The sequence below is a fragment of the Myxine glutinosa genome, chromosome 9, assembly GCF_964187855.1.
Source record: "Myxine glutinosa chromosome 9, kmMyxGlut1.1, whole genome shotgun sequence".
NCBI lineage: Eukaryota > Metazoa > Chordata > Myxini > Myxiniformes > Myxinidae > Myxine > Myxine glutinosa.
This window is the reverse complement of record NC_136269.1, coordinates 140,328,614-140,354,981: the sequence shown is the minus strand read 5'-3', so window position 1 is coordinate 140,354,981 and position 26,368 is coordinate 140,328,614. Positions and strand designations below refer to the sequence as shown.

The window sequence follows — 26,368 nt, the reverse complement described above, 5'->3', positions numbered from 1 at the left end:
AGTTGCCAATGGACACACAATAATCATGAGATGTAGTGGCTTGTCGAGTATTCCGTGGTCTCGCTAATGGCGGAGGTGCACAAGCAAGAAGTTCTTGGGAGCAGAAACCGAAGTAATATCTGCAGAAAAGAGAAAGAGAACCAACTTTGCGGCGTAATTTGAGCGGGTTGAGTTTTGAGGTCAGATTGGGAGAGTTGATGTCGGATTACTTTGGATTAAATTCTGTCCGGTAAGTATGTGGAGCTAGAACTTCCCAGGATGTGAGAGCAGTACTTTATACAAGGACAAATCAATTCTTTATATAGGTGAAGCAACTGCTGAGAGAAGAAGAATCTTCGACATCTGAACAGGACTCCCAATTTCTTCGAGGCAGACTTAGCTATATGTGTAATGTGTGGATTACCGGATAAATCTGATGTTAGGGTAATACCTAAGTAGGTTTATTGAATCACATGGTGTAATTGTGGAGCTTTCAAAAGGAGATTGGAGAGTTTTGAGGAGTTTTAGAGAGGGATTGAGTGGGATGGGAAGAAATTGAGTTTTAGAAGCATTAAATGTAACTTAATCACATTTTACCCACTGGGAGCACTTGTCCAAATCCAAATTTAAAGGTGTCTGTGATGAAACGAGATGAAGATTGAATGGCATGTAATGTAAAAACATGGAGGAATGTAATGTCGAGGCATCAGCATACGAGTGCATTTGGTTATTTGTAGAAGAAAGAAGAGTATTGGAGACAGGCAAGAACCCTGAGGGACACCACTGTTGATGGGGAAGGAGGGAGATGTTGAACCAACAACAATTATAAAGATAGAGCGGTCGGAGAGAAAGCGTGATATGAGAGAGAGCAGAATGAAGGAGGAAAGCTGAAAGAGGGAAGATAAATTATTAGTTCCTCGTTCCCAACCACTTCCTTTTTGATGGCCGCCTCCTTTTTCTTTTTTTGACATTTGCTGTTTGGCCTCCAGATCTAAAACACACAACTGATTCATTCATCCCCATGCGCTTCCAAAGTATGTTGGTGGGTTGTTTTTTTTGCCTCTCCTTTGTCAAATTTACTAACATTTTTGTGCGTTTTTTATCCTTTTATTTTTGTCGTGGGAGTCTGGAACCCAGACCAAGAATTGGGCCTCGTGTTCACACAAATGCACTTGATCTTCTCTAAATACTTGCTCACGCCGCACCAAGCGCTCAGGAAATGTGATTATCTGCCATTGCTTGTATACAACATGAAAGAACGAACCCTGTCTGCTCCGTTTGCTGTCCTAGGTACGTGGACACCATTCAACATGCAGACGGTACAAATCATAATCGGTGAGGAGTATATTCGTTTTCCCTTGGATTCCTCCCATGTTGAGTTTTTTCTGGTCTGTCCCAACAGATTGTTTGTAATTCATGTTCTTCCTACATCACATGACAGATGTGTCTGTGAAGTGTAAATGTTGAAGACTTGCTAAAATGGGTGAAAATCTGAGGTGGCTTTCTAACAGCAGGTTGAAGCTGGAGGGCATGTGATGCAGGTAGAGGTGGTGAGTTTATGTCCCATGTACATGAGTAATACTGTTACCGTGCTTTTTCACGTGGCAGGCATGTTTGACCGTGAAAGGAAGGGAACCATAAATTTCCAGGCATTTGTTGGCCTCTGGAAGTACATCACCGACTGGCAGGGTGTTTTCCGCAGCTTCGACACAGACAACTCGGGCTTCATAGACAAGAATGAGATGAAGGGCGCCCTCACTTGCTTTGGTTTGTATAAGTGGACGTGCACCTGTGCCTTTTTTGTCACTGCATCCAAGTTTTGTGTCTAGTTGAGTGTGTCAGCCTCAAGTATACAATTCCTGTTCCTCCTATAGGTTACAAGTTTTCGGAGCCTTTCTACGACGTTCTGATCTGGCGTTTCGATCGGCAAAACCGTGGGCAGATTGCCTTTGACGATTTTATCCAGTGCTGCGTAACGTTACAGGTAACCGTTTTGGTCATAATGTTCATTATCCCCTTGTTTTTTTTTTTGTTTGTTTTTACAGATTACTCTCCGGTTTTTGAATCCCTTATCAAATCTTTTCTTGTACGGTTATGCACTGGCTATTTCCTTCCGATAACATCTATCGGTGATTCTCTTTATCTTTGGGACAAATCCCGACAATCTATCCTTCTTTCCAGACACTCAGCAACACCTTCCAGATGCAGGATACAGATCGGGATGGCTGGATTACCATTGCTTATGAGCAGTTTCTGAGCATGGCTCTGAGCGTCCGATCGTAACTATCCCACCGTTCGTATGCTCGATCTCTGACCTCAGCCACCCATCCATCCCTTCCCTGAATTTTGTTTGTGGGGTCATGTGTGGGCTTCATTTTTGCCATCGCTTTCGGACATGATAATCCTAACCCACTGACGACCTTTACATTTTTTCATTCCCAATAACCGGCTAAGCCCCGTCTTTTATCATAGGCCATGTTTGTATGCCCACCAACCGTCCGCTTTCTCTCTCCCCCCCCCCAAGTCAAAACCTCCTCATCTGATATCTTAACTCTTCAAAATAACTAAAGGAATAGAACTTCTAAAATGTCAATTACATACCAATGTGAGGAACCAGGAGATAGCCATGCAGTGACATTTGAAGCATCCATATTTTCTTTACTTGTCGTGCCTTTTCCTTGCACAGAGTTCTGCTTGTTTTAGAAGTTGTTTACTGTAATAATCTGTGCACATCATGGAATAAGCAAACTTGGATAAATTGATTTGACAACCGTTTTATTCTTTTGAATAGCATTCCATCCTTTTTTGTGCTATTGGCCATGTTTCCCAGTGCCAGTATCTGCAATTTGTTTCACACCTGTGGCACCGAATTTGCATAGAATGCTGCATACCATGTACACAAACACGCTCTGAGGCCTGCTGCAGCCCCGAGCCAACGTGCGCCCAACCATAGCTCCGAGCCGACGCGCGCCCGAACGTGGCTCCGAGCTAACACGCCCAACCGTGGCTGAGCCGACACGCGCCCAACTGTAGTTCCAAGCCAACCGTGACTCCGAGCCGACGCACGCTCAAACGTGGCTGCGAGCCAAACATGGCCAACCGTGGCTCCGAGCCGACGCGCGCCCACCATTTTACACACATTTTACCTTAAGTGTTCCATTGTGTAACCTAGTCAACATATTTTTTTGTTTGTTTTTGTTTCAATTTTGTGCACGGCTGAAATGTGTTTAATAACAAATTGGTTATATACCGTCTATTTGCAGTTTTTGTTTGGTTTGTTCAAATGTAGCAAATCGAGTCCCTGGCTGATTCTGGTATGAAGATGGTCACTAATATTGATAAAACGGAGAGAAATTGTGAAAAGTTCTCTCGTAGCGATGAAAGGGTCAAAAGCCACCTGTAAAATGGATGTTTTCACACATTGGATTGTCTAACTTTGCAAATTCGAAACCTTTCTAATGCACAAAAGCCAAACACATTTCACTGGAGCAAATACATGCTGAAGGATAAATAAAACAGTATTTCTATTTTTGAATGATGGGGAACCTCTCACGATTTGCTTTAATATCACTTTATAGACAGAGGAGCTGACAAAATGGTGGTTTGGTGGTTGATTGAGGAAAGATGTGTGCGGCGTTGTATTTTGACTACTCGTTTTGGGCATCTTTTTATAACATTTAAATTGCCTAAAGTTTGTCATGAATTGTACTGATATCTTTCCAATTTGTTTACAAAGTTGCTATCATGCCCTATTTGTGCTTTTGATGGTAAGTGTGTGTCATATATGAACCAATTCGAGTAAAATGCATCAAATGGTTCGCTCGTGTTCGGCTTCATTTCTCGCTATGCGACGGCATTTCCTACTTTATGGAGAAACGAGGCAAAGCTTGTAAAATTTATTTATATAAAAAATAATAAGGTGCACAATTTTATAGTAAATTGTGAAACTTCAACAATGAACGCCAGTAAAAGGATGATGCAAAGAACACAAAGTCAAAGGTCAGCGGAATCCAGTGATCTCCTCACGCGTGAGCACCAGTAATCGATGGAAGTCGAAGTCGAGGTGACGTCTCCAGTAACGCCGGTCACGGCCCCACACTTTGGCAGGAAAGCACGGGCTGTCTGTGTGACACGGAGTCATGGGATACAATAGTCGAATCCATTCTTCCATCAATCTCTAACTCGGCCTCAGTGAAGCCCAAACCACCAAAACTGAATTTGAACTTACCGACCCCGATTAAAACATGGCAATTTCACTTTGGGGATTATGAAGACCGACATCACCAATTTCCTACCAAAAAGATGCTGAGCAATGGGTAAAACTGCACAGGTGTATCAATCATGTGGATCTGTAGTCATGGGCATCCAGTGAGTAAACAGTTTGAATCTCAGGGATAATTGTTTACAGATACTCTTCCGCAACTCACCAATGCCATGGAAGATTCGCACCACTGCCCGTGGGGTGAATGTTCGATCATGATGAAGACCCACAAATGTTTGTATGTCCCTTCTGATCGAATCTTCAATGTCCTGGCGCTGAAAACATCAAAACAAAGATGGTTACAGTTTTATTGTGGAATGGTTGAAGGCATGCAGTGTGCTTAAACCATCCGCAATGAAATCCTCGACTCAACACCCCCAATTGAATAAGGAACAATTGGTTAATGGAGTTTGAAGCCATGCTCAACATCTGCTCGTCCATGGGCAGTTGAAAACTCTTTAATCAAAGTGCGATCAATGTATGTATTACTAGAGACTTCATAGAACAACTTGGCCCATGCAGTCTTGAGAAATAAGGACATAGCTGGGGGTATGCGGGCAGCAACTTTGATTGGTGGAGATGATGTAAAAAAAACAACAAAAAACGTATTTTGCCCAAGAACTGTTATACGGAAGAGTTTGGAAAACGCCAAAAAGGCGATTTGTGGTATACGGTGTTTCAAGTATATAATTATTTATTTAATTCAATTGAAATCAAATAAAGATTTTAAAGGTTGTAGAAATTATTTTTCCTGAATTTTACCACTATTGATGCGGCATCTTTTACACCACATTATTTAACACATTACATTAGTTCTTCATGTCTGTTATTTGTGTCCTTTATGGCAGCCTTCAAAAAGTAAGTTTCCTGTTTGGAATGATTTTCAATTTTCTTTGAGTGCCAGGCAGACAGAGTATAAATATTATCCCACTCCGCTCTGCGCATGTTGCGGTCAGGCCAAATGCAGAGCCAAAGTATTTCAAAACTACAGGTTTGTTTTCCGATTCGTTTTCAAATTAACATTCAATTGAAATCTCGTTCTGACGTTTGTAAACAGACAGACAAAGTGAACCAATCGCTCAACTCCGCTTTTCGCTCTGCGCGAACGGGGTAATGAATGCAGAAAAGTTTGGGGGCAAGCACAACTATTGCCGAGAGATAGGGGTTTTCCACTTGATCAATGATGAGTGGGCCCCAGTACCATACCTGGCCTTTTTGTTGGTTCGTGGGACCAGCTTCCTGTAAAAATGATGAAAGTTTTGTGTTAGATGCACACATGGCCATGGCAAACGAATGTTCAGACTCGTTCCATAGCGCTGGCCACGTGAGGACTAGCACGTACCCCACTGGTATAAGGTCCACTTTCTGCTTGGCTGTCACCATCGCTGCAATAATCTTCATCATGACCCTCTCCTGCTTGTTGCTCCCTCTCGAAGTATTGTGAGAGGCACTGCTTTAGCCGCTCACTCCTCGCGATGTCACACTTGTCAGCGCACGCCTCGTATGACGGAAACGCCACACTGGAGGGTACGAGGAAACATTGTACATTGGCACAAATTATGATAATGTGCAGGACGATGCCACGCCGAAAAAGGACCGTCCCATGTTTTAAAAACGGATCGCTTAAACGTTTTGAAATGAAAAATGTTTTCGAAGAGATAACGGAAGACCTGCTGAAAGTTCTGAATGCATTCATGAGCCTGAATAGACCCCGTCGCTCCTGCTCCACCGTCCCCTCGTACGTGGCGTCAATAAGCTGGTCCAGTTGCTCTGGTTGCAGGTCACCGGGAGCACGGAAATGGAACGCAAGGTCCGAGAACTCCACAAGGACACCAGAACGTGCTGGAAAACAAAGGTAACAAGCGTTACGCCGAGGTCCCCCGTCGGGGAAGTGATGTGAGTTGACAAAGTGGAAGACGCAGAAAACATGCTATGATATGATATTTCGCTCACAAGGTTCAGACATACATGGAGGCGGCCATCTTGGATTTTGACGTGGCGACCCAATTTTCAATAACCTTCTTCCTTATGCCTAGATACACCAGCACGCCATATTAGAAGTTGGTACTTCGCTTATTTTTCAAGATATTCCGCTCAAGGTTCAGACATACATGGTGGTGGCCATCTTGGATTTTGACGTGGGTTGCACCCACACCAAATTCGACTGCGGTTCTTCACTTACGCACGCATGCCTGGACGGAGGGGAAATCCATAGTCCCCCTTTCGCTCCGCGGTGCGACGGGGCAAAAAATATGCAGCAGATGTGAACGCCGAGGGAAATGGTAGGAGATGGATGGATGACCCCACACAGCCACCGTGTGAGGGGAGTTCAGAAAGTTGCGAACAAGATACAATAGTCCAATACATGGCCATTTATTATTTTTCAATACATAAACATTCACTTGAGTTCATCACTCTGCACGGATGGACAGTTTGCATTAAAAACTTCCCTCTGATTTAGATATTTGAAGCAAATTTGTGCCGTCTCTCTGTCTCTGTCTCTCTCATGTACCATACTCTTCACAGAGTGTCGGTGCCACCACACCAGCTTCCTGAGCAGAGGTTATACTTGGTGGTTTACCATTGCCTTTCCAGCAGTAGTTAGGGCAGGAATTTAATTGTGCCGGCAATAACTCGCCGTCTTCATAAAAGACACAGTGGGGTCTAACGTCCATCAACTAATGCTGGCAGATGGGACGCCCGTTTAACGTCCATCCGGCACACACATTGATGATTCATCCAGCCAGTGAAAGACCGGGATGACGGTTATAGCTGGGTCGGGATTCAGACGCAGGTTAACCAGGTTAAAGGTGAATGTACATACCTCCAGACCATCCTGTCAGCCATAAATGTGCTACAACGTAGCAAATAAAAATGGAAGCTTGTGTGTTGTCTGAGGTGACGTGAAGGTGTTAATACAGAAATTTTCTGAATCATTGGTTGTCAAACACTCATTATCTCAGGGGTACTGGCTTTGTGTCTCTAATGCTCTTTTGTCCACCCTCAAGGACTTGGATTGGGTAGGAATTCGGATGCAACAAATTACCAAAATAAAGCTTCCCTTACCTTTCATACCCAGGTGTGCACACAGAGCCTTAGGTGAAATGTTTGTGCTCTTCATGCAGTGGGTACAGTGGGGTAGATGTGTTGGTATGCAAGCAGGTGCACATGTGATGTCACAGTAAGTGGGTGGTTATGGGCGGATGACTTGGAATGTGAGTGGCATACTGTGCCTGCCATCCGCTCCCACGGTCCACTGCAATTGTCGAAGGTCACGCTTGACGAGCGTGGGATCCCAGCCCATGGAGTCTGCCAAAGCGACCACGTCGAACTGTAGCTCGTCGGGCAATCGAGAGTGCGAGTCACCCAGTTTGGCACGGCCCAAAGCCACAGCTACAGCCTGGCACCTGTGGTACCAGAAAAGCAGGCTATGTTGAAGAAAAACCAATATTATTGGCCTACAAAAGCTGATTCAACTCATGGCTTTCCTGGTCATAAACTTTGGTTCCTGACAAGCACACATCGACTTCTCTGACATGTTCGAGCAGGCGATTTGTTCAACTTTCATTGGGACAGCATGCTTCAAATGCAGCAGCCTATCAGTATCAGCAGTTGTAACAGGTGATCGATCAATAGAGGTCAAATGTGTGGAGATGAGTTATGAAATGGACTCCCAAGTCATTTCTTACTTGCGGCTAACCCTTCGAAGCTGCTCCGGCCCTCCGTAGCACTGGAGCCTGCACGTGCAGTATGTGGGATGCAAGACCTGCAGGCCCACATCTGCATGCAGCTCCAAGTAGCACAGTAATGTCTCAATGCCTGCAGATGAACACAACAGCAATGAATGATACAAAATAGGCTTTCATTGTTTAAGTTTGGCCAACGAATCACTTAAATGAGTTTCTCAATGTACGAGAGTAAAACAAGACAAAGTCTAACAGCGGCGTAGCTAAGCTTGGTTGATACTTTAGTTGAAGAGGATAGTATGACCTTGGTGGGGATACCACTTAGCAAAGTATTGTTACGTTTATGGGGTAGGTTAGAGAATACCATAGAAAAGGTAGGATTAAATAGAAATAGTATGGACCATGTCATGTGTAGGAGCATTTCAATGTAATAAGTAGGGAAAATGTAGCTTAAGGTTGTGTTTCAATGTGCATCATACGAGGGGTGATGTTGTGTTAATTAGTAGTAGTGATTAAGGATAATTTCCCCTGTACGTAATACCCTCTGTATCCATCCCTAACATTTATAACACCATCTGGCTAAGCTATTCACACTCCAATGGACACATAAGGCACAGGCTCGCCTAAAAGAGGCGGAGCTACAATGGTTCGATGGGTGGGACACAGGACCGGCAGGCCACACTCCCCCCCCACCCCCCTCTCCCGCTCCCCCGGAGTGACGCGGCCCGATGACGTGGGCGGAGTGCCGAAGGGAAGGCTTCCGTGCAGGAAGGTTCTAGACCTAGAGTCTCTGACTGGATTGAAAGCGTTTTGTGTGGTGCCCGTGTGGAGGCTGGTGCTGGTGTGCGTCAGGACGTGGCCGTGCTTCCCTTTACCTAAAACGAGGATTTTTATAATTATCGAACCGAAGGAGTGTGAAGCGGTGGACAGAGGAGAAGAGAATGAGGGCCGTGTTCCCTGCATGCCTCACTCCCAGGCACCCGCGGCACCTTCGATGCGCGGCTTTGGCCACCATTGTCTTCTGGGGCTTCCCGCCTGTGTGGCTTCAGGCTTCAACAACTGCCGACCCTTCATAGGATCCATTCTGGTCCAGCTAAGTGCATGACTTATTTTCTTACCTCACCCTGTGTGCGGTTGTGTCTGTGTGGGGGATCCTCACCTTAGCATTTTTACCTCGCATTTATTTTCTTTATTTATCATTCCACGCCTTATTCTATTGTAAATAATTCATTGGAACATTTTTGTTGTTTTGTTCTTGGGGGGTGGGGGTGGTGGGGGGGTTCGGAATAAACCCGTGTGTTCGCTAGAATAAACCCGTGTGTTCACGAGAATAAACACTTCGTGGTTCTTCAGTCCCGCACCGTCAATAACCGCCAAAATTGGAGATCGCCTCGGGAGTTGAAGCTGGTTCGGCTCATCAGTCTAAGGGTTGGTGGTAACCAGCCGCGGACAGGACAGTGTTAATTTTTTTTAAAGTTCTGTAAGTCTCTAAGCTGTCTGTCACCATGGAAGTGAAGAGATTGCATTGAGAAACCATATGGTTTATTCTATACGTTTCGAGTCAACAATGAACCATCCATACACCGCTTCAAACCAGTAACTTTGCAGTCACGACAAGGGGATTGCGGTGTTACGATTATATTTATTATATTATTATGATTAACATGATTATTATTACGAAAGCAACACTACTGCATTAAGAAACCTGGGTTGATTTGTGTGAAGCTGCCTGAAGGCGAGGCATGAAGCCTAAGGCCTATATGTACTGTGTCGTTGGAAGACCTGTAAAGTCTATGCTTTCGATATTTGATGATCATTTTAACAATCGGTTTGTTTGTGTTTTACACTGAATGAAAAATGTAAAGGTAGAGCATGGCGATTGTGATATATGACAGGTTCGACGATATGTTCGGCCTGAATGGATAGAAATCAAAATGGTGGTGGGTAGTCAGCAGTCATACACAGTAATGACATCACAGACGTAATCATATCACCTCATGTGACCATATCCTCAGCTTTGATTGGTTTACATTTGTGAGGGGCATACGGACATAAGGACAGACAACACTGATAGACTTTCCCTATGGGCTATGCCATAAAAAATAAATTCTCAACATAATGATGTGGGACATGGGTACATCCACACAGCTGGTCTATGAGGGAGGAACGCACAAATGGGACAACTTGACACTTGTGAAGAGCCGAAAATAGGAACGCACAGGTTTCCATCTTTTTAAATCACATTTCATTCCTAGCATTCCCTCACCTCCTTCACGGATGTCCAGACTTTGTATTTGCTCCTCCATGGGTAGTGCTCTGTCATGCCCCGTGCACACACTGGCCCGCCACTGGTTTCCAATGCCTTTTTCCGTCCCACCTGTAGTTTGAATAACCAAAGTGAGACTTAGCCTTTGACAGGTTAGACATGTTCTAGGCCGGAATGTCTTCATCCACACACTCCTCAGAATGTATTTTCTATTTCATGTCATAGTCCTGGATCTACAAAAACCGTTCTCTCCTTACTCTATAAAAGTTTTAAAAGACAATACCAGTATTTAAAATTCACCTGCAGGAAACGCAGGTGTTTGGACAGAGGGATCTCTGTCAAGATGTAACTCAGAGGAAGAGACAGATGGTTCTGTCAAAAGCAGCGATTTTGACTTGACATTGTCATCAGGAAATGGCTTTTCATCAAAATCATCCATTAATGAGTCTTCCATCGCACCATCAACATTAGTCTGGCAAAACAAAGAAGAAGGACAAAGCTCAATAGAAAGCCTGGGGTGAAGACAGGTAAGTATACAGAAGGATAAATGGAGAATCACTTCAGTTTCAGACAAGCAAACAAAAACAAGAAGACGTCATGCAGAGCATGATAATTGCAAAATCCACCCCCCTCCCCCTCCCCCAAAAAGGTTGCCATGGATACATCAAATTGTCTATTTCATCAAGATTAAAATTGACAATCAATCAAAGCTCCGGTCAATCAATAAAATTGATGATTTTTCAGATGAAAATTGATATTAGAAGTTTGACCTTTTGACATCAAAAATAGTTGGTTTCCCAATTCATTGATGCAGTATGCAATTGCTGTTTAATTGTCAAGTCAATCGGATGAAAATGGATTTTTAGATGAAAATTGCAGATTTTGGGAGTTTGACATTTGACCTTAAAATAGTTGGTTTCCCAATTCATTGATGCAGTATGCAATTGCTGTTTAATTGTCAAGTCAATCGGATGAAAATGGATTTTTAGATGAAAATGCAGATTTTGGGAGTTTGACATTTGACCTTAAAATAGTTGGTTTCCCAATTCATTGATGCAGTATGCAATTACTGTTTAATTGTCAAGTCAATCGGATGAAAATGGATTTTTAGATGAAAATGCAGATTTTGGAAGTTTGACCTTTGACCTTAAAATAGTTGGTTTCCCAATTCATTGATGCAGTATGCAATTACTGTTTAATTGTCAAGTCAATCGGATGAAAATGGATTTTTAGATGAAAATGCAGATTTTGGAAGTTTGACCTTTGACCTTAAAATAGTTGGTTTCCCAATTCATTGATGCAGTATGCAATTACTGTTTAATTGTCAAGTCAATCGGATGAAAATGGATTTTTAGATGAAAATGCAGATTTTGGAAGTTTGACCTTTGACCTTAAAATAGTTGGTTTCCCAATTCATTGATGCAGTATGCAATTGCTGTTTAATTGTCAAGTCAATCGGATGAAAATGGATTTTTAGATGAAAATGCAGATTTTGGAAGTTTGACCTTTGACCTTAAAATAGTTGGTTTCCCAATTCATTGATGCAGTATGCAATTACTGTTTAATTGTCAAGTCAATCGGATGAAAATGGATTTTTAGATGAAAATTGCAGATTTTGGGAGTTTGACCTTTGACCTTAAAATAGTTGGTTTCCCAATTCATTGATGCAGTATGCAATTGCTGTTTAATTGTCAAGTCAATCGGATGAAAATGGATTTTTAGATGAAAATTGCAGATTTTGGGAGTTTGACCTTTGACCTTAAAATAGTTGGTTTCCCAATTTAGTGACTCGATATGCAAATGCGGTTCATTTTTCAAGTCAATTGGATGAAAAATGACTTAGAAATTTGACCTCCAGATGACCTTTGACCTCATTAATCAATAGGCTTCTCAATTGTGACGACCTCTACAACTTGGTGAAGTTTCATTACGATCAATTTAGAATTGTGACCTATAGGCGAGTGACAAAGACAAACAGACAGAATAACAAACGCAACGACCAATATACTTGAAAAATCTTCGATTTTGCAAGTAATGATGAAGAGAATTCACTTTTACAAAACCTACCTGTGTGAATGAGCACAATTTTAATTGCACAAAATTAACACCTTGTCTGCATCATATACGATATGATGTCGAAATCGATAACCACACACACCAATCCAAAACAAACAGGTTGTATGTCGGACAACAAGCGGACCCATTGGACATTGCGCGAGTAGCGCATTACAGGAACTCACGTTAACATCCAATGGGATTCTCACCTGCTCGGTCAAAGTCAGGAGGGCACGGCAGCGACACGGAGCGAACACCTTCTGCAGAAGACGCTTCACGGACACGCGGTCCACAGAGTCGGCAAAGACGTGTCGGCGAAGTTCAAGCATGTCTGTCCCCTGAGGCCAAACACATCAGCTAGCATTTTGCAGCACAAAATGAAGACGAAACATTACAGCCATTTTAAGTGCGATTTCCTCAATGTTTTTTGCGAGAAATGCACACAAGAGGATGTTGAGGAATTAAAGCACAAAGGTAGATGCAGCTATTTCAGGAAAACAATTGAAAGATGGCAAACTCCAAAATTCAGAACTTCCTCTCCTCCCCCCAATCCCTGACTCTGGAGTGTATTTGTACTTTTAACACACCATCTGTAACGACCTTCTTTAACATTCCGATATCATAGTCCTTCCTGTACAAGAACCTTTTTCACAACTCAAGTTAAGCATGCGCGCCACACCCAACGCCACGCGAGCCACACCGAACGCCACGCGAGCCACACCGAACGCCACGCGAGCCACACCGAACGCCACGCGAGCCACACCGAACGCCACGCGAGCCACACCGAACGCCACGCGAGCCACACCGAACGCCACGCGAGCCACACCGAATCCCATGCGAGCCACTCCACACTGCACCGCACAGAATCTCTGTGAACCGCACCCCGTTGAACCACCGTGTGCCTCTCTGGCGTCCTTAGACTGCTTACCAAACCATCATTATTTTAATTAAAACTACTCTTCGCCGGAGAACCTGCTTGTTGAGGAACAGGTGGCAATGAGCAGGTCGCCCATCGCGGCCCGCACGGCCTATCTCCTGCACGTAGTTCTCCAGGCTCCGAGGGAGGTTATAATGAAGGACGGCATTCACGTCGGCTCGATCCAGCCCCATCCCAAAGGCCACAGTTGCCACCACTATACGCAAGGTGCCCCCCATGAAAGCAGTCTGGACTCGCCTGCGCTCTATCGGTGAAAGACCCGCATGATAGGCCTCAGCGCAGGCCGACATGGACCCTGTGGACGACAAGGAGGAAAAATTACAATAACGATCACTGTGGTGAACATCACAATGAGTAACTTTTGTTGCATCTGTGAAGGTCACTGTACAATCTAATTCACTGGTCACGTGGATCAAAGGAGATTTGCAATGGCCTGTCGAGATCTCACCCCTGTAAGCGGCCATCTTTGCTTGCTTTTTTTGCCCCACGTTAGTTCCCGCACGGGGCACGACGACATCTTGAAGACATGTGCGAATTAAAGCCGCGACTCGCTCGGTCTCGTCTCGCCGGGTGCAGTAGACGATGACCGCGCACAGCTCTGAGAAGCGCTCACCGCACAGCAACCGCACCAGCGCCTGTGGGAGCAGCGACATCTTGTTTTATCCTTCAAACTGCAATCGCTCCTCTTCATCCTCAACGTATTGGACCCTCTGTCGTGGATTAGAACATTACACAAAAAGATTTTACTCTCGGTATCTAAAGGTCGAACAGCACCAAAGAGACATTTTAAAAAACTTTACCTACAACCTCACAACAACCATTTCAACTTTTGGCTGCGATAGATCCTTTTACGAGAGAATGTGCAAATGGTGAACACTACTTATCTAGCTCTTAAAGGTAAAGTCCTGCAGGTGATGTGCTTGAATGCAGTTCACTAGTGGTTACTTGGTCGCGATTGCCGTCAGCAGATACGGACAGGTGCAAGTTCAGCGGCACGCGAGCGAGACAGACGGGCAACGTGACTTCCGTGGCAGGTAGGCCCAGGTGAGGAGCCAAGTTCTGCATCGTGGTCAATGTGGCTGTTGCCGTGAGACCCAGCACGCAACTGACGCCAAGTCTCTCTCGCAATACCTAAAAACAGCAAACAATCCCACAACAGGAAAACATTAGGCCAGCCTGATGCACACCTGCCCTGTTTGCTGTGTCCCAAGACGATCTTCTCTGTTCTGTCCATCTGCTCTTCCATGAGCCGAGACCTCATGTACTATTATTATGCCACCTGAGCTTATTTCACGGTGCTTTCAAATGAAGCTTAATATATAGAGTCTTCACAAACTACTCCCATATGTAATACAAAAAATTCAGATATAATATGAGTAACTGCGATTAACAGAGAAAATCGGATGATTATAATCGGTTGCATAAATATTCAAACCCAGTCCTCATTAACCCGAATCACTTCAGGAGCATATTATTTGTTTGAAAGTTTACAAAATAAGTATAATAGGTTTCACCTGTAGTACGGCGGGTAAGCTCTCATAGTACAGCGGATAAGCTCTCATAGTACAGCGGATAAGCTCTTATAAAGCGGATAAGCTCTCATATAGCGGATAAGCTCTCATATAGCGGATAAGCTCTCATAGTACAGCGGATAAGCTCTCATATAGCGGATAAGCTCTCATATAGCGGATAAGCTCTCATAGTACAGCGGATAAGCTCTCATAGTACAGCGGATAAGCTCTCATATAGCGGATAAGCTCTCATATAGCGGATAAGCTCTCATATAGCGGATAAGCTCTCATATAGCGGATAAGCTCTCATATAGCGGATAAGCTCTTATAAAGCGGATAAGCTCTTATAAAGCGGATAAGCTCTCATATAGCGGATAAGCTCTCATATAGCGGATAAGCTCTCATATAGCGGATAAGCTCTCATATAGCGGATAAGCTCTCATATAGCGGATAAGCTCTTATAAAGCGGATAAGCTCTCATATAGCGGATAAGCTCTCATATAGCGGATAAGCTCTCATAGTACAGCGGATAAGCTCTCATATAGCGGATAAGCTCTCATATAGCGGATAAGCTCTCATAGTACAGCGGATAAGCTCTCATAGTACAGCGGATAAGCTCTCATATAGCGGATAAGCTCTCATAGTACAGCGGATAAGCTCTTATATAGCGGATAAGCTCTCATATAGCGGATAAGCTCTCATAGTACAGCGGGTAAGCTCTCATATTTTAACAAATTGTGCATTTTTTGAGAAAAGCATGAAATTTCTAACATAGTTAGTATATACCATAAGGTTTATTTTCAGATGTGGAGGGAAGTCAGATTTGACCTCTGAGGACCGTGAGAGGTCAAATCCAAAATGGCCGCCAGTCCACCGGTTCTGATGTTCTAACGCGCTTAATTTTGGAACCAAACAGTGTAGAAAAACAATATAGGTGTCATTTCCAACTAAATTGGGGATGCCCATTCATTTGGTGATACTTTTGAGATCGCCAGAACTCAAGGACATGCATTTAGGTCACGGTCAAGGTCAAATTACGTAAAATATCTATTTTTATGATACTGCAGTTGGAACTGCTATTGGAAAAAGGTCATTTGAACTTTAAAACTTAATTTTTTTCAGGTACAGGGAGGGATAGGTACAGAACACCCAAAGACCAGAAATGATGAAAAAAAAGTGTTTACACTGCAAGGAATGATGCAATAACCTCTGAAAAAATAACTGTAGTTAACCAAGTATGTCCACTGGTGTTGGGCTAGCGGCTAGGGTGCCGGCTTAGGATCCTAGGATCCTGGGTTCGAATCCCGGTCGATCGCTGAATTAACGCCAGGGGGGTTGACTCAGCCTGTCATCCTTCCGAGGTCAGCTAATTGAGTACCAGTTCACTGGTAATTCCCTGTTTGTCGTTAAAGGCGGCAAAAAGGGTTGGCGTCAGGAAGGGCATCCGGCCGTAAAACATTGCTTCAAAAAGGGGACCAAAAAACAACAACCACAGTTCCCGAAAAAAGGCCAACCCCCGCTTTGCGGGTTAAAATGGCCTCTAAAGGTGGTTATTATTTATTTTTTTTAACCAAGTATGTCCACCAAAGCTTGCATTAAATTAAGTGCAATGATGAAAATTGGTAATGATCAAAATCTAACAGTCTCCAGAACAGAAGCACAGTGCAGTGCACTTGAGTGCAGCTTTGGCACACTTGCAGCGTCCAGTGCACCCTTTCTTGCAGCCACAGTGGATCGATTTTGGCACGATTTTGATGCTTCAGGGAGAGTGCTCCAAAGAGGCTGCCACCCAGTTGTTTCCTTTATGCAGCCCCAGTCAGATGGGTCTGGCATCTCTGGATCCATGACCAATGTCTGGTTCCAACAGTTGGCCTGGTAGCAAGTGTGCTTGATGTGCTGCTTGAGTGCTGCCTGGGTTGGAGGAATGTTCTCTAGAGTTCTACACTTCTGTGTGAAGAGCTGTTTCCTGGCATCATTCACTTCCGTGCTCTCACTGGTTCGGTCGTACATCAGCACCACAAATCGCTCCAGCAGTAACATTGAGCCTTCACTGACCTCACTTGGCATGCCTCGGAGTTAATTGAAAGCATCATTCACCTCTGGGAAAGACTTCCAAGTTTCCCAGGCAGTCTTCTTTCCTCTGCCAGCGAATGCAGATACAGTATCACACCCGGTGAAAGCGTGAAAGATTGGGAGAGTCAGACACTGTGTTGGATTCAATGTGGCAACAATTTCGTGAACAGCTATGTACCGAAAGCTTGACCCGACACCAAAGGCAACCCACAGCTCATCAGGAGCATCCCCAATTTAGTTGGAAATGACACCTATAATGTTTTTCTACACTATTTGGTTCCAAAATTAAGCACCTTTGAACATTAGACTCGTGGACTTGCGGCCATTTTGGATTTGACCTCTCACGGTCCTCAGAGGTCAAATCTGACTTCCCTCCACATCTGAAAATAAACCTTATGGTATGCACTAACTATGTTAGAAATTCCATGCTTTTCTCATAAAATGCACAATTGTTGTTGTTATCCGCTGTACTACTGCATGTAATCAGTTGTTAAAGTTAAAAAAATTAATCTCCCCCACTTATCTAAGGAGTTTTAACGTGCAACTCGCTTGGTCAACCAACAAGGCAAATATGAAGACCAAGGAGCTTTCCAAAGAAGTCAGACAAAGTGGTGGAGAAGCACCGTTTAGGAGAGGGTCAAAGAAGATTTCAGTCACTCATTATCCTTTGAGTAGAATGGTGAAATCCATCACGAAGAAGTGGAAGACGCATCATACCACCAAGACTCTATCCAGATCAGGTCGCCCATCCAAACTCAGGTTCCAGACAAGCAGGAAACTGGTTCGGGATGTCGCTGTAAATCCAACAATGACTTTGAAAGATCGACAAGACTCCATGTCCGAGAAGGAGGTCAGTGTTCATCTATCAACAATATCCTGCTCCCTTCACAAAGCAGGCCTCTTTGGACAGCCCAGTCAAAGTCCTGACTTTATGGACTAATTGAACATTTATGGCGAGACCTGAAAATTTGCAGTCCATCAACAATTCCCATCAAACTTGGCAGAACTAGATCAATTTTCACGTGAAGAATGGGCGAAAATGTCACCGTCTCTGTCACCTACCTACCCAAAAAGACTCCAGCAGTCGTTGCTGCAAAAGGTGCTTCCACCAAGTACTGACCCAAGGAGCTGAATACCTTTGCAACCAGTGAATTTTGATTCATACATGTTTTTTTTGCCGGTATTCCTATTGCCGGTATTGCCGGATTTTCCTATTGCCGGATTTTCCTATTGCCGGATTTTCCTATTGCCGGTATTCCTATTGCCGGTATTTCCTATGTTCATATATAGCCTCCTTCAACTATAACAGTGTTTATTTTGATCTCTTCAGTTTTTAATAAAAGAGTTAATTTGGAAAAGAATGTTTCTACATAATTCGTAATTCATCTCAATGTGGCATTATTGGTAGGGGTTGAATAGTTTTACAGGCCACAGTTTAACAACGTTGACCATTATTAATACTGTACATCTTTAATTTAATTCACATTGTTCTTTAATTCACATTGATCAGAATCCTCAAAAACTTGTGATCACAACTCAAAGTAAACGACACATCGGCAGAGCTAATATGAAGTGGTTTAGCTAATCTATCACATTTACCAATCAAATGTAATTGATGGCTCATTTTCAGGTATTCCTTGACACATCCACAAAGCGAATACAGATCTATCAGGATTAACCGTTAGCTTAAAACAAAATAGCTAAAATTTCAGTAGAAGATCGCCATTGATTTGTGTTTCAGAATAAAGAAGGGAAAAAATTAAGTGAAATAACTCGCATCACTCGTCAAGGTGTGGTATCCAAAGCAAAATCAACAAATACAAATAAACATCCTTACAATATAATTCACAGACCGGTCTGTGTTTGTTTGTCTGTTGTGCTACTCCTCCTACAGTTCTGGCCCAATTGGCTACATAGGATCAGTATGAACAGAATTAGTGTATATGTGTTTTTATCTTTGCTGGTGTTCTTCGGGAGGGAGAGGGGACGCAAATTCTCCATGTAAATTTGTATCGGGTAGCGCTGCCTACAGGTGGGAGAAGGTATTGCAAAAGTCCCACCCTTTACAATATGTACAGTATTCCTGACCCAATTTTTCCAGTCCAGTGAAGTATGTTGAATTATGAGCAGTAGGCATGTTTTTGCTTCTTGCACATAACCCGAGTTATTGTACACCGCTCCTTTCCTATGCCATCTCCAGGCGCTGCATAACGCTATTGCCGGGCACCGAAGGGGGCTTGGCAATGACGCACACTGAAAGGGAGTACTCAGTTTTCACTCCGGTTTCTTGTTCGTTTTCTTGTTTGCTTCTTTAATTTAAAAAAAGTTGCAGCTTCGGATGAAGCACTGGTACTTTAGGTATGCTATTAGGCAATTGATAAAGAAAATATTTTATGATCATTATTTGTTGATTTTAATTATGCAATTAATCAATCAATTGGACACCTCTCCCTCCCAATACAGTCTCTATGAGCTGCACTGCGGTATTGCCGGGCTGTAGGATATTTAATTATTTGGCATGGGGGCGGTGTACTTTGAATGTATCTGTACTTGTTGCACACCACTCCTTTCCTATGCCATCTCCAGGCACTGCATAACGTCATTGCCGGGCACCGAAGGGGGCTCGGCAATGACGCACGCTGAAAGGTAGTACTCGGTTTTCACTCCATTTGTTTGTTTGTTTGTCCGGGCAATATCTCGGCCATCCTTTGAGCAAGGAAGCTGAAATTTCGGCACAATAGTGAGCAAGTGCTTTGGCAAAAACGCTATTTTTGGATTTTTGATTAATGAATTAATTGATAAGTTATTTAATTATTATCGATTAATTAAGTACTTATTATTTCCTTGCTCATCGGGGCATTATCTCAGGCACCTTTTGAGTTAGGAAGCTGATATTTGGACACGACAATGACCAAGTGATTTGACTGCAAAGGCTATTTTTGATTTATTAATTAATCGATTAATTATTTAATCATTCGATTAATGACTTTTTAAGTTACAGATTCGGATGAAACGGTGGTGGTTTATGTGTTATATTAGCCAATTGGTAAATTATTTAATTATTTCATGATTATTTATTTATTTTCATTATTAATCATTTATTTATTTTCTTTCTCATCTGGGCAATATCTCAGGCACCTTTTGAGCTAGGAAGCTAACATTTGGACACGACAGTGTAGCGCTGGAGTATATTTATATATTTGGCATGGGGGTGGTGTACTTTGAATGTATCTGTACGTGTTTATTTTATTTTCGGGAGTGATTGAGGGAGCTGTCAGTAGCATATTCACCGCACAAATAAAGGTATGTGTCAGAAGAACATGTTGCATGCTTAGAACAAGATCGCCCGAAGGACGGGTACTCTGCAAGTCATCTGTAATTGACAAACCCAGGAAATGGAAGACCCAAATGGTGTTTAACAACAATGAGCATTACTTAAAGTTAATATCCTTAAGGGTAGAAAGAAGACAAACGTTGCTTAGTATGGTGTGTATATATATATATATATAAAAACCCCCACACCGAACACTTTATCGATGTTCACCTATAATTAACTTGAGCAACTCTCCAGCACCTTCTCTTGCAAGCCCTCCCACAATCCCCACTTCAATTATCACCTTGCAGAGGCGCAGGTAGGAAGGCCGGAAGTTGTGGGACCACTCGGAGAGGCAGTGTGCTTCATCGATACAGGCAAAGGAGATTGGAGGTAACTGGTTGGCAGGAGGCAAACAACCACCAAAGCCAAACCTCCCTGAACCCACCAATGCCTCGGGGGAGAGAAGCAGTGCATGCAACTTCCCGTCCTTGGCCTAACATGCAACAATTATCAATGTCACCATCGTTATCATTACAACAGTTGTAACTTCTTATTATTACTGATATTATCACTGCATCCATTTGTGAAGTTTCTATCTGAATGAAGAAAAAGGGAACGGCCATCATGTTGAACTTATTTCTCAAAATCATTGCAAACATTGCAATCTCAAAACAAAAGGAGAGTAGTAATCACAAATCACAAAAGGAGAGCCCAGATGGGAGAGCAGTAATCACAAAAAAAAAAAAAAAAGGTGAGAGAGAGGGAAGCACACAAGTACAACAGCAGAGAACAGGGACAACGGAAAATCCGTGGGAGGGAGAGGGCTTGCGGGGAGGAGGCATGGGAAGAGGGAGAGGTATAAAACACATGGACACTGCTAGGACTTGCAGGAAAGAAGTTTGTATTTCAAAAAAGTGGATCTGGGGAGAATTAATGGGGGTAGAAAAGATGAAGGTTTTGGATGGGGGAAGATGAGAGATGGTGGTGATCAGCTGTTTTAAAGACCTGGAGGGAGGAGTGGGATTGAAGGGAGTGGGGGAGTTTGTTCCAGAGGTGGGAGAAAAGGGGAATGAAAGAGTGAAGGTGAGCACGGAGTCTTGATTTTGGAAATTTCACCAGAAGGGGGTTGCTGGCAGATCTTATGCGACCTGCAGGAATATTTGGGGGACAGAGCACAGATAGAGCTGGGGGGTGGGGCGGGGGCTAGGCCAGATAGGAGTCGGTAGAAGACAGAAAGACCACCTACCTGCCTGCGGTGAGCGAGTGAAAGGCCCTCACATTCAGCTTCATCGCGGGAGATTCCAATGATTCTGAAAGCTTTGGTTTCAACAGCGTGAAGCCGAGCTAGGTGTGAGGCAGGAGCACAAGCCCAGAGGGGAGAGCAGTATTCCATTGAGCTGCGGATGAACAACACATTGAGCTGCGGGCTTTTTATAGTCAGGGGAAGCCACGCCCCGCTGCCACGCCCCTTGGGGACGCCCCTAGTCTAAATCTGATGCGCCCGTGTTTTGTGTCGTTAAAAGTTACCCCTCATGGACCCCCTCTTCCCTCTCTAAGTCACTTCCTTAGGCTGTCCATGAGGCACACCGAATAAACAGATGTTCACAAATAGGGTTATAGATATAAGATACAGTACATGACTAAAAGTATGCGGACGCCCCTTCTAATTAGTGGATTCGGCTGTTTCAGCCACACCCATTGCTGACAGGTATATATAATCAAGCATACAGCCATGCAATCTCCATAGACAAACATTGGCAGTAGAATGGGCCGTAGACTAGGATGCCACCTTTCCAACAAGTCAGTTCATCAAATTTCTGCCCTGCTAGAGCTGCCCCGGTCAACTGTAAATGCTGTTATTGTGAAGTGGAAACGTCAAGGAGCAACAACAGCTCAGCCGCGAAGTAGTAGGCCACACAAGCTCACAGAACGGGCATGCTGAGTGCTGAAGCAGGTCGCGTGCACAAATCGTCTGTCCCCTGTTGCAACACTCACTGCCAAGTCCCAAACTGCCTCTGGAAGCAACATCAGCACAACAACTGTTCGTCAGGATCTTCAGGAAATGTGTTTCCATGGCTGAGCAGCCGCACACAAGCCAAAGGTCACCATGCGTAATGCCAGGAGTCGGCTGGAGTGGTGTAAAGCTCGCCGCCATTGGACTCTGGAGCAGTGGAAATGCGTTCTCTGGAGTGATGAATCACACTTTACCATCTGGCAGTCTGACGGAATCTGGGTTTGGCGGATGCCAGGAGAAAGCTACCTGCCTAAATGCATACTGCCAACTGTAAAGTTTGGTCTGGGGCTGTTTTTCATGGTTCGGGCTCGGCCCCTTAGTTCCAGTGAAGGGAAATCTTAACGCTACTGCATACAATGACATTCTAGACGATTGTGTGCTTCCAACTTTGTGGCAACAGTTTGAAGAAGGCCCTTTCTTGTTTCAGCATGACAGTGCCCCCGTGCACAAAGTGAGGTCCACACACAGAAATGCTTTGTCGAGATCGGTGTGGAAGAACTTGACTGGCCTGCACAGAGCCCTGACCTCAACATTATCAAACACCTTTGGGATGAATTGCAATGCCAACTGTGAGCCAGGCCTAATCGCCCAACATCAGTGCCCGACCTCACTAATGCTCGTGTCTGAATGGAAGCAAATCCCCGCAGCAATGTTCCAGCATCTAGTGGAAAGCCTTCCCAGAAGAGTCGAGGCTGTTATAGCAGCAAAGGGGGGGGGGGGGGGGGGGGACCAACTCCATATTAATGCCCATGATTTTGGAATGAGATGTTCGATGTTTGGGTGTCCACATACTTTTGGTCATGTAGTGTATATATTGTTGCGGCTCTCCTCGTCGGCCTTTCCCCTTACCAAGGGGGTAATAGTCCCCTTGTCTTTTACTAGCCGACGGGATCCGGGGCTATGACGTTCCTTCCGGGCGGTGTTAAAAAGGGTTGTTGGCTGAATTCCTAGTACCTAAGTACCAACGCAGCCTTGGAAGCAAGGAAATAAGCCCAGCCCGAATCACGGTTATAGGTGGAAACGCCGAGCGGTAGCGAACCGTGACCTGAGCCGTTATCAATGGCTAAACCCGATCTGAGCGGTTCCTAATTGTGCCACGCTTACCCAATGGAGGAAATCACCGATACGGTCGAATCAGGAAGAAACAAGGAATAACAATTGGTTTATTACACTATGTACAATGAGAAGAAGAAGAAGAACACAGTGCAGCCTTATACAGTCTTATACTTATCCCAGGACACGGGCCCGTTCCACACAGACACACTCACACGGGAATTGCAGATGGTCAGGTTGATGGTCAGGGATGATGGCATCCAGGCAGTTCGCTCCGGTCCCCGACTTGCACCGCGAAGAAGACGGTCAGGGCGGCAGAAGCTCCCTGCGTGTCGTTGGCGCGGGAAATGTATGCGAGGTGAACGGTAAGGCTGGCTGGGCGGTTACTTGCGGCCACGGTCGCGTACGTAATAACTGGACCGGTGCTATATGCGCTCCCAATACGAATTTGTATGCGCTCCCAAACCAATTTCGTATGCGCTCCCAATACAAGTCCTTTACAAAGTGCAAATCGTGCAAGTCCTCACAGTCCTTTGCTTCAACCAATCCTCAGCACAGTCTTCTTGATACCAGCGCGGTTGCGTAAGTCCTCCTTCACGCGCGAATCGTGCAAGTCCTCTTAGCACACCCTTTCCCCACGAGTCCTTTTACGAGCTCCCTCTGTAAGTCCTCTTTAGCACACCCTTTCCCCACGAGTCCTGTTTAAGGGCTTTGTGCATGCGCTTATATAGGCACGCCCTTACCACGCCCCTCACACCATGCCCTTAAAGCCCTGATTGGTTATGGCTCTTACCGTTGCTGTCTCCGCCGCTCCACCCTTGATGCAGCGTTCCTCCCTCTCTCAGGCCTACCTCGTGTCATTTGACTAGGGAGCATCCTAATGCGAGGTGCAATAGCCAAAATGGGGCGTGGGATGGATTCTGCCCAACGAGGTAGATTTGGAGGGTGGAGGCAAAATGAACGGGGCCTATCTTATTTCTTTTACACAACGCAGATGATACTAGGGAAATGGCCTGATCCTCACACATACTATGACATAACTAATGTTCTAAGGGGCCTACGTGTTGCTTGTGGACTAACTAGTATAGGGGGCAAACCTTTAACCTTTAATGATGTTATATGTACACTCTCAAAACCGCAACAATATATTGTCGCGTGACTACCCTTGGTGAATACCTTAAGGTAGCATGGATGACCAAACGAGCTGTTACTCCGAGGCGTTCAGTTCAAATGGCGAAGAATACGTGTGGGAAAGCGAGAGGGAGGGGGAGAACCGGAGCCTTATCTTCACGGATCCCATATGCAGTCCTCAAACCTGCAAAAATAACTCAAATGAACACAAAATTAAAATGTCCAAAAATACCGGCTTTATTAAAAGAAATGCCGGTAATACAAAATAATGCACAGTAAATAAAATCCTCAATGGGACGTCCCCACACACAGACAAAGGGAAATATAATGATATGTAAAATAAACGTGTGGCTTTAATTGCACTTAGCTCACTCGATCGGTGCGTCTTGCCAGGAATCGTCAAAAGATCGTCTGAGGCCTTTGCGTGTGAAACGCGCTCATTGGCGTGAAGCAGGCCTCACTGTGCATCTCTTCACTCCGGGCCTCGCACGCGAAATGGACAGGAGATGTCGTGCAGTTCGTCGTTCTTTCTTGGGGAAAACTGCAGCTCTCCATCCGCGGCTCTTCCGCCTCACGACCATCAGACCAATGCCGGAACACAGCTGCTCGCGATGAAGCCTCCCCGTGCAGAGGGTGAAGCACAAACATCCACTATCGCTTTTGGAACGAGAGGCGCAAGAGGGAATGTTCACTCTCAATGCCCAGATGCCAGACGAACAGGGGAACGAGGAGAAGATGCCGGCACACAACCGTTACTGCCAGACCCAAAACCGAGAAGGGTGAGGAGAGGAGCAACCATGACCGTTCGCTATGGCATCCAGAACGAGAGGGGGAAAATGTCCGCTGCTCCAACTACTTTGCTCTGACATCATGTGTCGTGCTTCACCAATCAGCGTGTGCGTCTTACCCGTCCTTCCCGTCAATCAAAACCCTGACCAATCACTGCCCTTCTGGGCATGACCTCACAGATCTTTCTTCCCGTGTGCTTCCAAAGTCAGGGTTGTCAGCGGCAGTGCTTAATGCATGACTTTCGGTTAACTTTTTAATTGGTGAGTTTAAATGCGGGCGATTGCGTGGCTTGGCTATGTGTCTACGGTGTGGTGCCAAAAGGGACATAGGAAATAAATTACAGAGGTAATGACATACAAGGGATAATTACCCATAATCCTTGAGCGAATTAACATACCCAACTCCTCGTAGTGCGGACGAAGATACAAACTTAACCCGACAGTGCGGTCTAATACAAAGTCCCTACTTATTACACGAGGTGGTTCTTCTTCTTCACGATAATCGGAGCACACCAATCTATGCATTCGACCTGGTTCTAAGGTAATCAATGCCTACCCCCTACAAACGTAACAATATATATATATATATACAGTCACGTGAAAAAGTAAGTACACCCCATGTAAAGTTTTGACTTTTTCAACATATTTCAACATACAGCTATTTGATCTTCATTTCAACAATATTGATAGATAAAGGTGATATTGTAGCGGTTACCGCTGGGTGTACACAATCGCCTTGCACCTGCCAGGACGCGGCCAGGGCGCAATCGCCATGCCGGGCTCATCCGGACGGGCCCAGACGCGCCTCTCCCGGGCATGCCCGAACTCGCTGTTCCCGGGCTCGCCCGAACCTCCTGGGCATGCCCGCTCTCGCCTTTCCAGGGCTCGTCCAGGACGCCCGGGCATGCCCGCTCTCGACTTGCCAGGCCTCGTCCAGCACGCCCGGGCAGGTCCAGACTCGCCTTTCCAGGACTCGCCCTTGACACCCGGTCTCGCTTTTCCCGGGCAAACGCTCCGGCATAAATGTGTATATATATTGCTGCCCGATAAACGGGCTTTTCAGAGTACCCGAGTTTGATACATGCAATAAAGCAACTCGGACGAATTTCCGTCTTTGGTCGCGTCAATTCTTTCGACTCGCGTTGGAGCACAGCTCCTTCAATATAATATAACAAATATCATGAAACATTCACATTTTGTAGTCCATTGTATAATTTAAATAAACATAAATGCAAATTTCACATGTGGAAAAAGTAAGTACACCCTTGGCTCTAATAGGTGGTATTGCCCCCTTTGGC

The 26,368-nt window shown here is 44.7% G+C and overlaps 2 protein-coding genes across 12 annotated transcripts in view; one reads left to right on the top strand and one right to left on the bottom strand.

The window, feature by feature from the left end:
* The window catches only part of PDCD6 (programmed cell death 6), a 36,934-nt gene extending 33,137 nt beyond the window's left edge, over window positions 1-3,797 (top strand). For 2 of the 6 annotated variants that reach the window (XM_068127992.2, XM_068127994.2), the window contains exons 4-7: window positions 1,270-1,314; window positions 1,588-1,746; window positions 1,854-1,963; window positions 2,161-3,797. In XM_068127992.2, coding sequence (XP_067984093.1) covers window positions 1,270-1,314; window positions 1,588-1,746; window positions 1,854-1,963; window positions 2,161-2,262 — 416 coding nt within the window. In that variant the 3' untranslated portion in view covers window positions 2,263-3,797. Of the gene's footprint in view, window positions 1-1,104; window positions 1,315-1,587; window positions 1,747-1,853; window positions 1,964-2,160 lie in introns of all 6 variants that reach the window. The other 4 variants (XM_078785012.1, XM_078785013.1, XM_068127993.2 and 1 more) reach the window with 2 other exon arrangements.
* A 63-nt stretch (window positions 3,798-3,860) lies between these two features.
* Window positions 3,861-26,368, bottom strand: part of RECQL4 (RecQ like helicase 4) — a 53,027-nt gene continuing 30,519 nt past the window's right edge. For 4 of the 6 annotated variants that reach the window (XM_068127988.2, XM_068127989.2, XM_078785011.1 and 1 more), the window contains 14 exons: window positions 20,386-20,577; window positions 14,130-14,315; window positions 13,633-13,819; window positions 13,220-13,479; window positions 12,457-12,585; window positions 10,493-10,664; window positions 10,193-10,303; window positions 7,930-8,059; window positions 7,469-7,647; window positions 5,911-6,082; window positions 5,583-5,760; window positions 5,447-5,479; window positions 4,407-4,515; window positions 3,861-4,101 (listed from right to left, as the gene is read on the bottom strand). In XM_068127988.2, coding sequence (XP_067984089.2) covers window positions 3,980-4,101; window positions 4,407-4,515; window positions 5,447-5,479; window positions 5,583-5,760; window positions 5,911-6,082; window positions 7,469-7,647; window positions 7,930-8,059; window positions 10,193-10,303; window positions 10,493-10,664; window positions 12,457-12,585; window positions 13,220-13,479; window positions 13,633-13,819; window positions 14,130-14,315; window positions 20,386-20,577 — 2,160 coding nt within the window. In that variant the 3' untranslated portion in view covers window positions 3,861-3,979. The remainder of the gene's footprint in view (window positions 4,102-4,406; window positions 4,516-5,446; window positions 5,480-5,582; window positions 5,761-5,910; window positions 6,083-7,468; window positions 7,648-7,929; window positions 8,060-10,192; window positions 10,304-10,492; window positions 10,665-12,456; window positions 12,586-13,219; window positions 13,480-13,632; window positions 13,820-14,129; window positions 14,316-20,385; window positions 20,578-26,368) is intronic. The other 2 variants (XM_068127990.2, XM_078785010.1) reach the window with 1 other exon arrangement.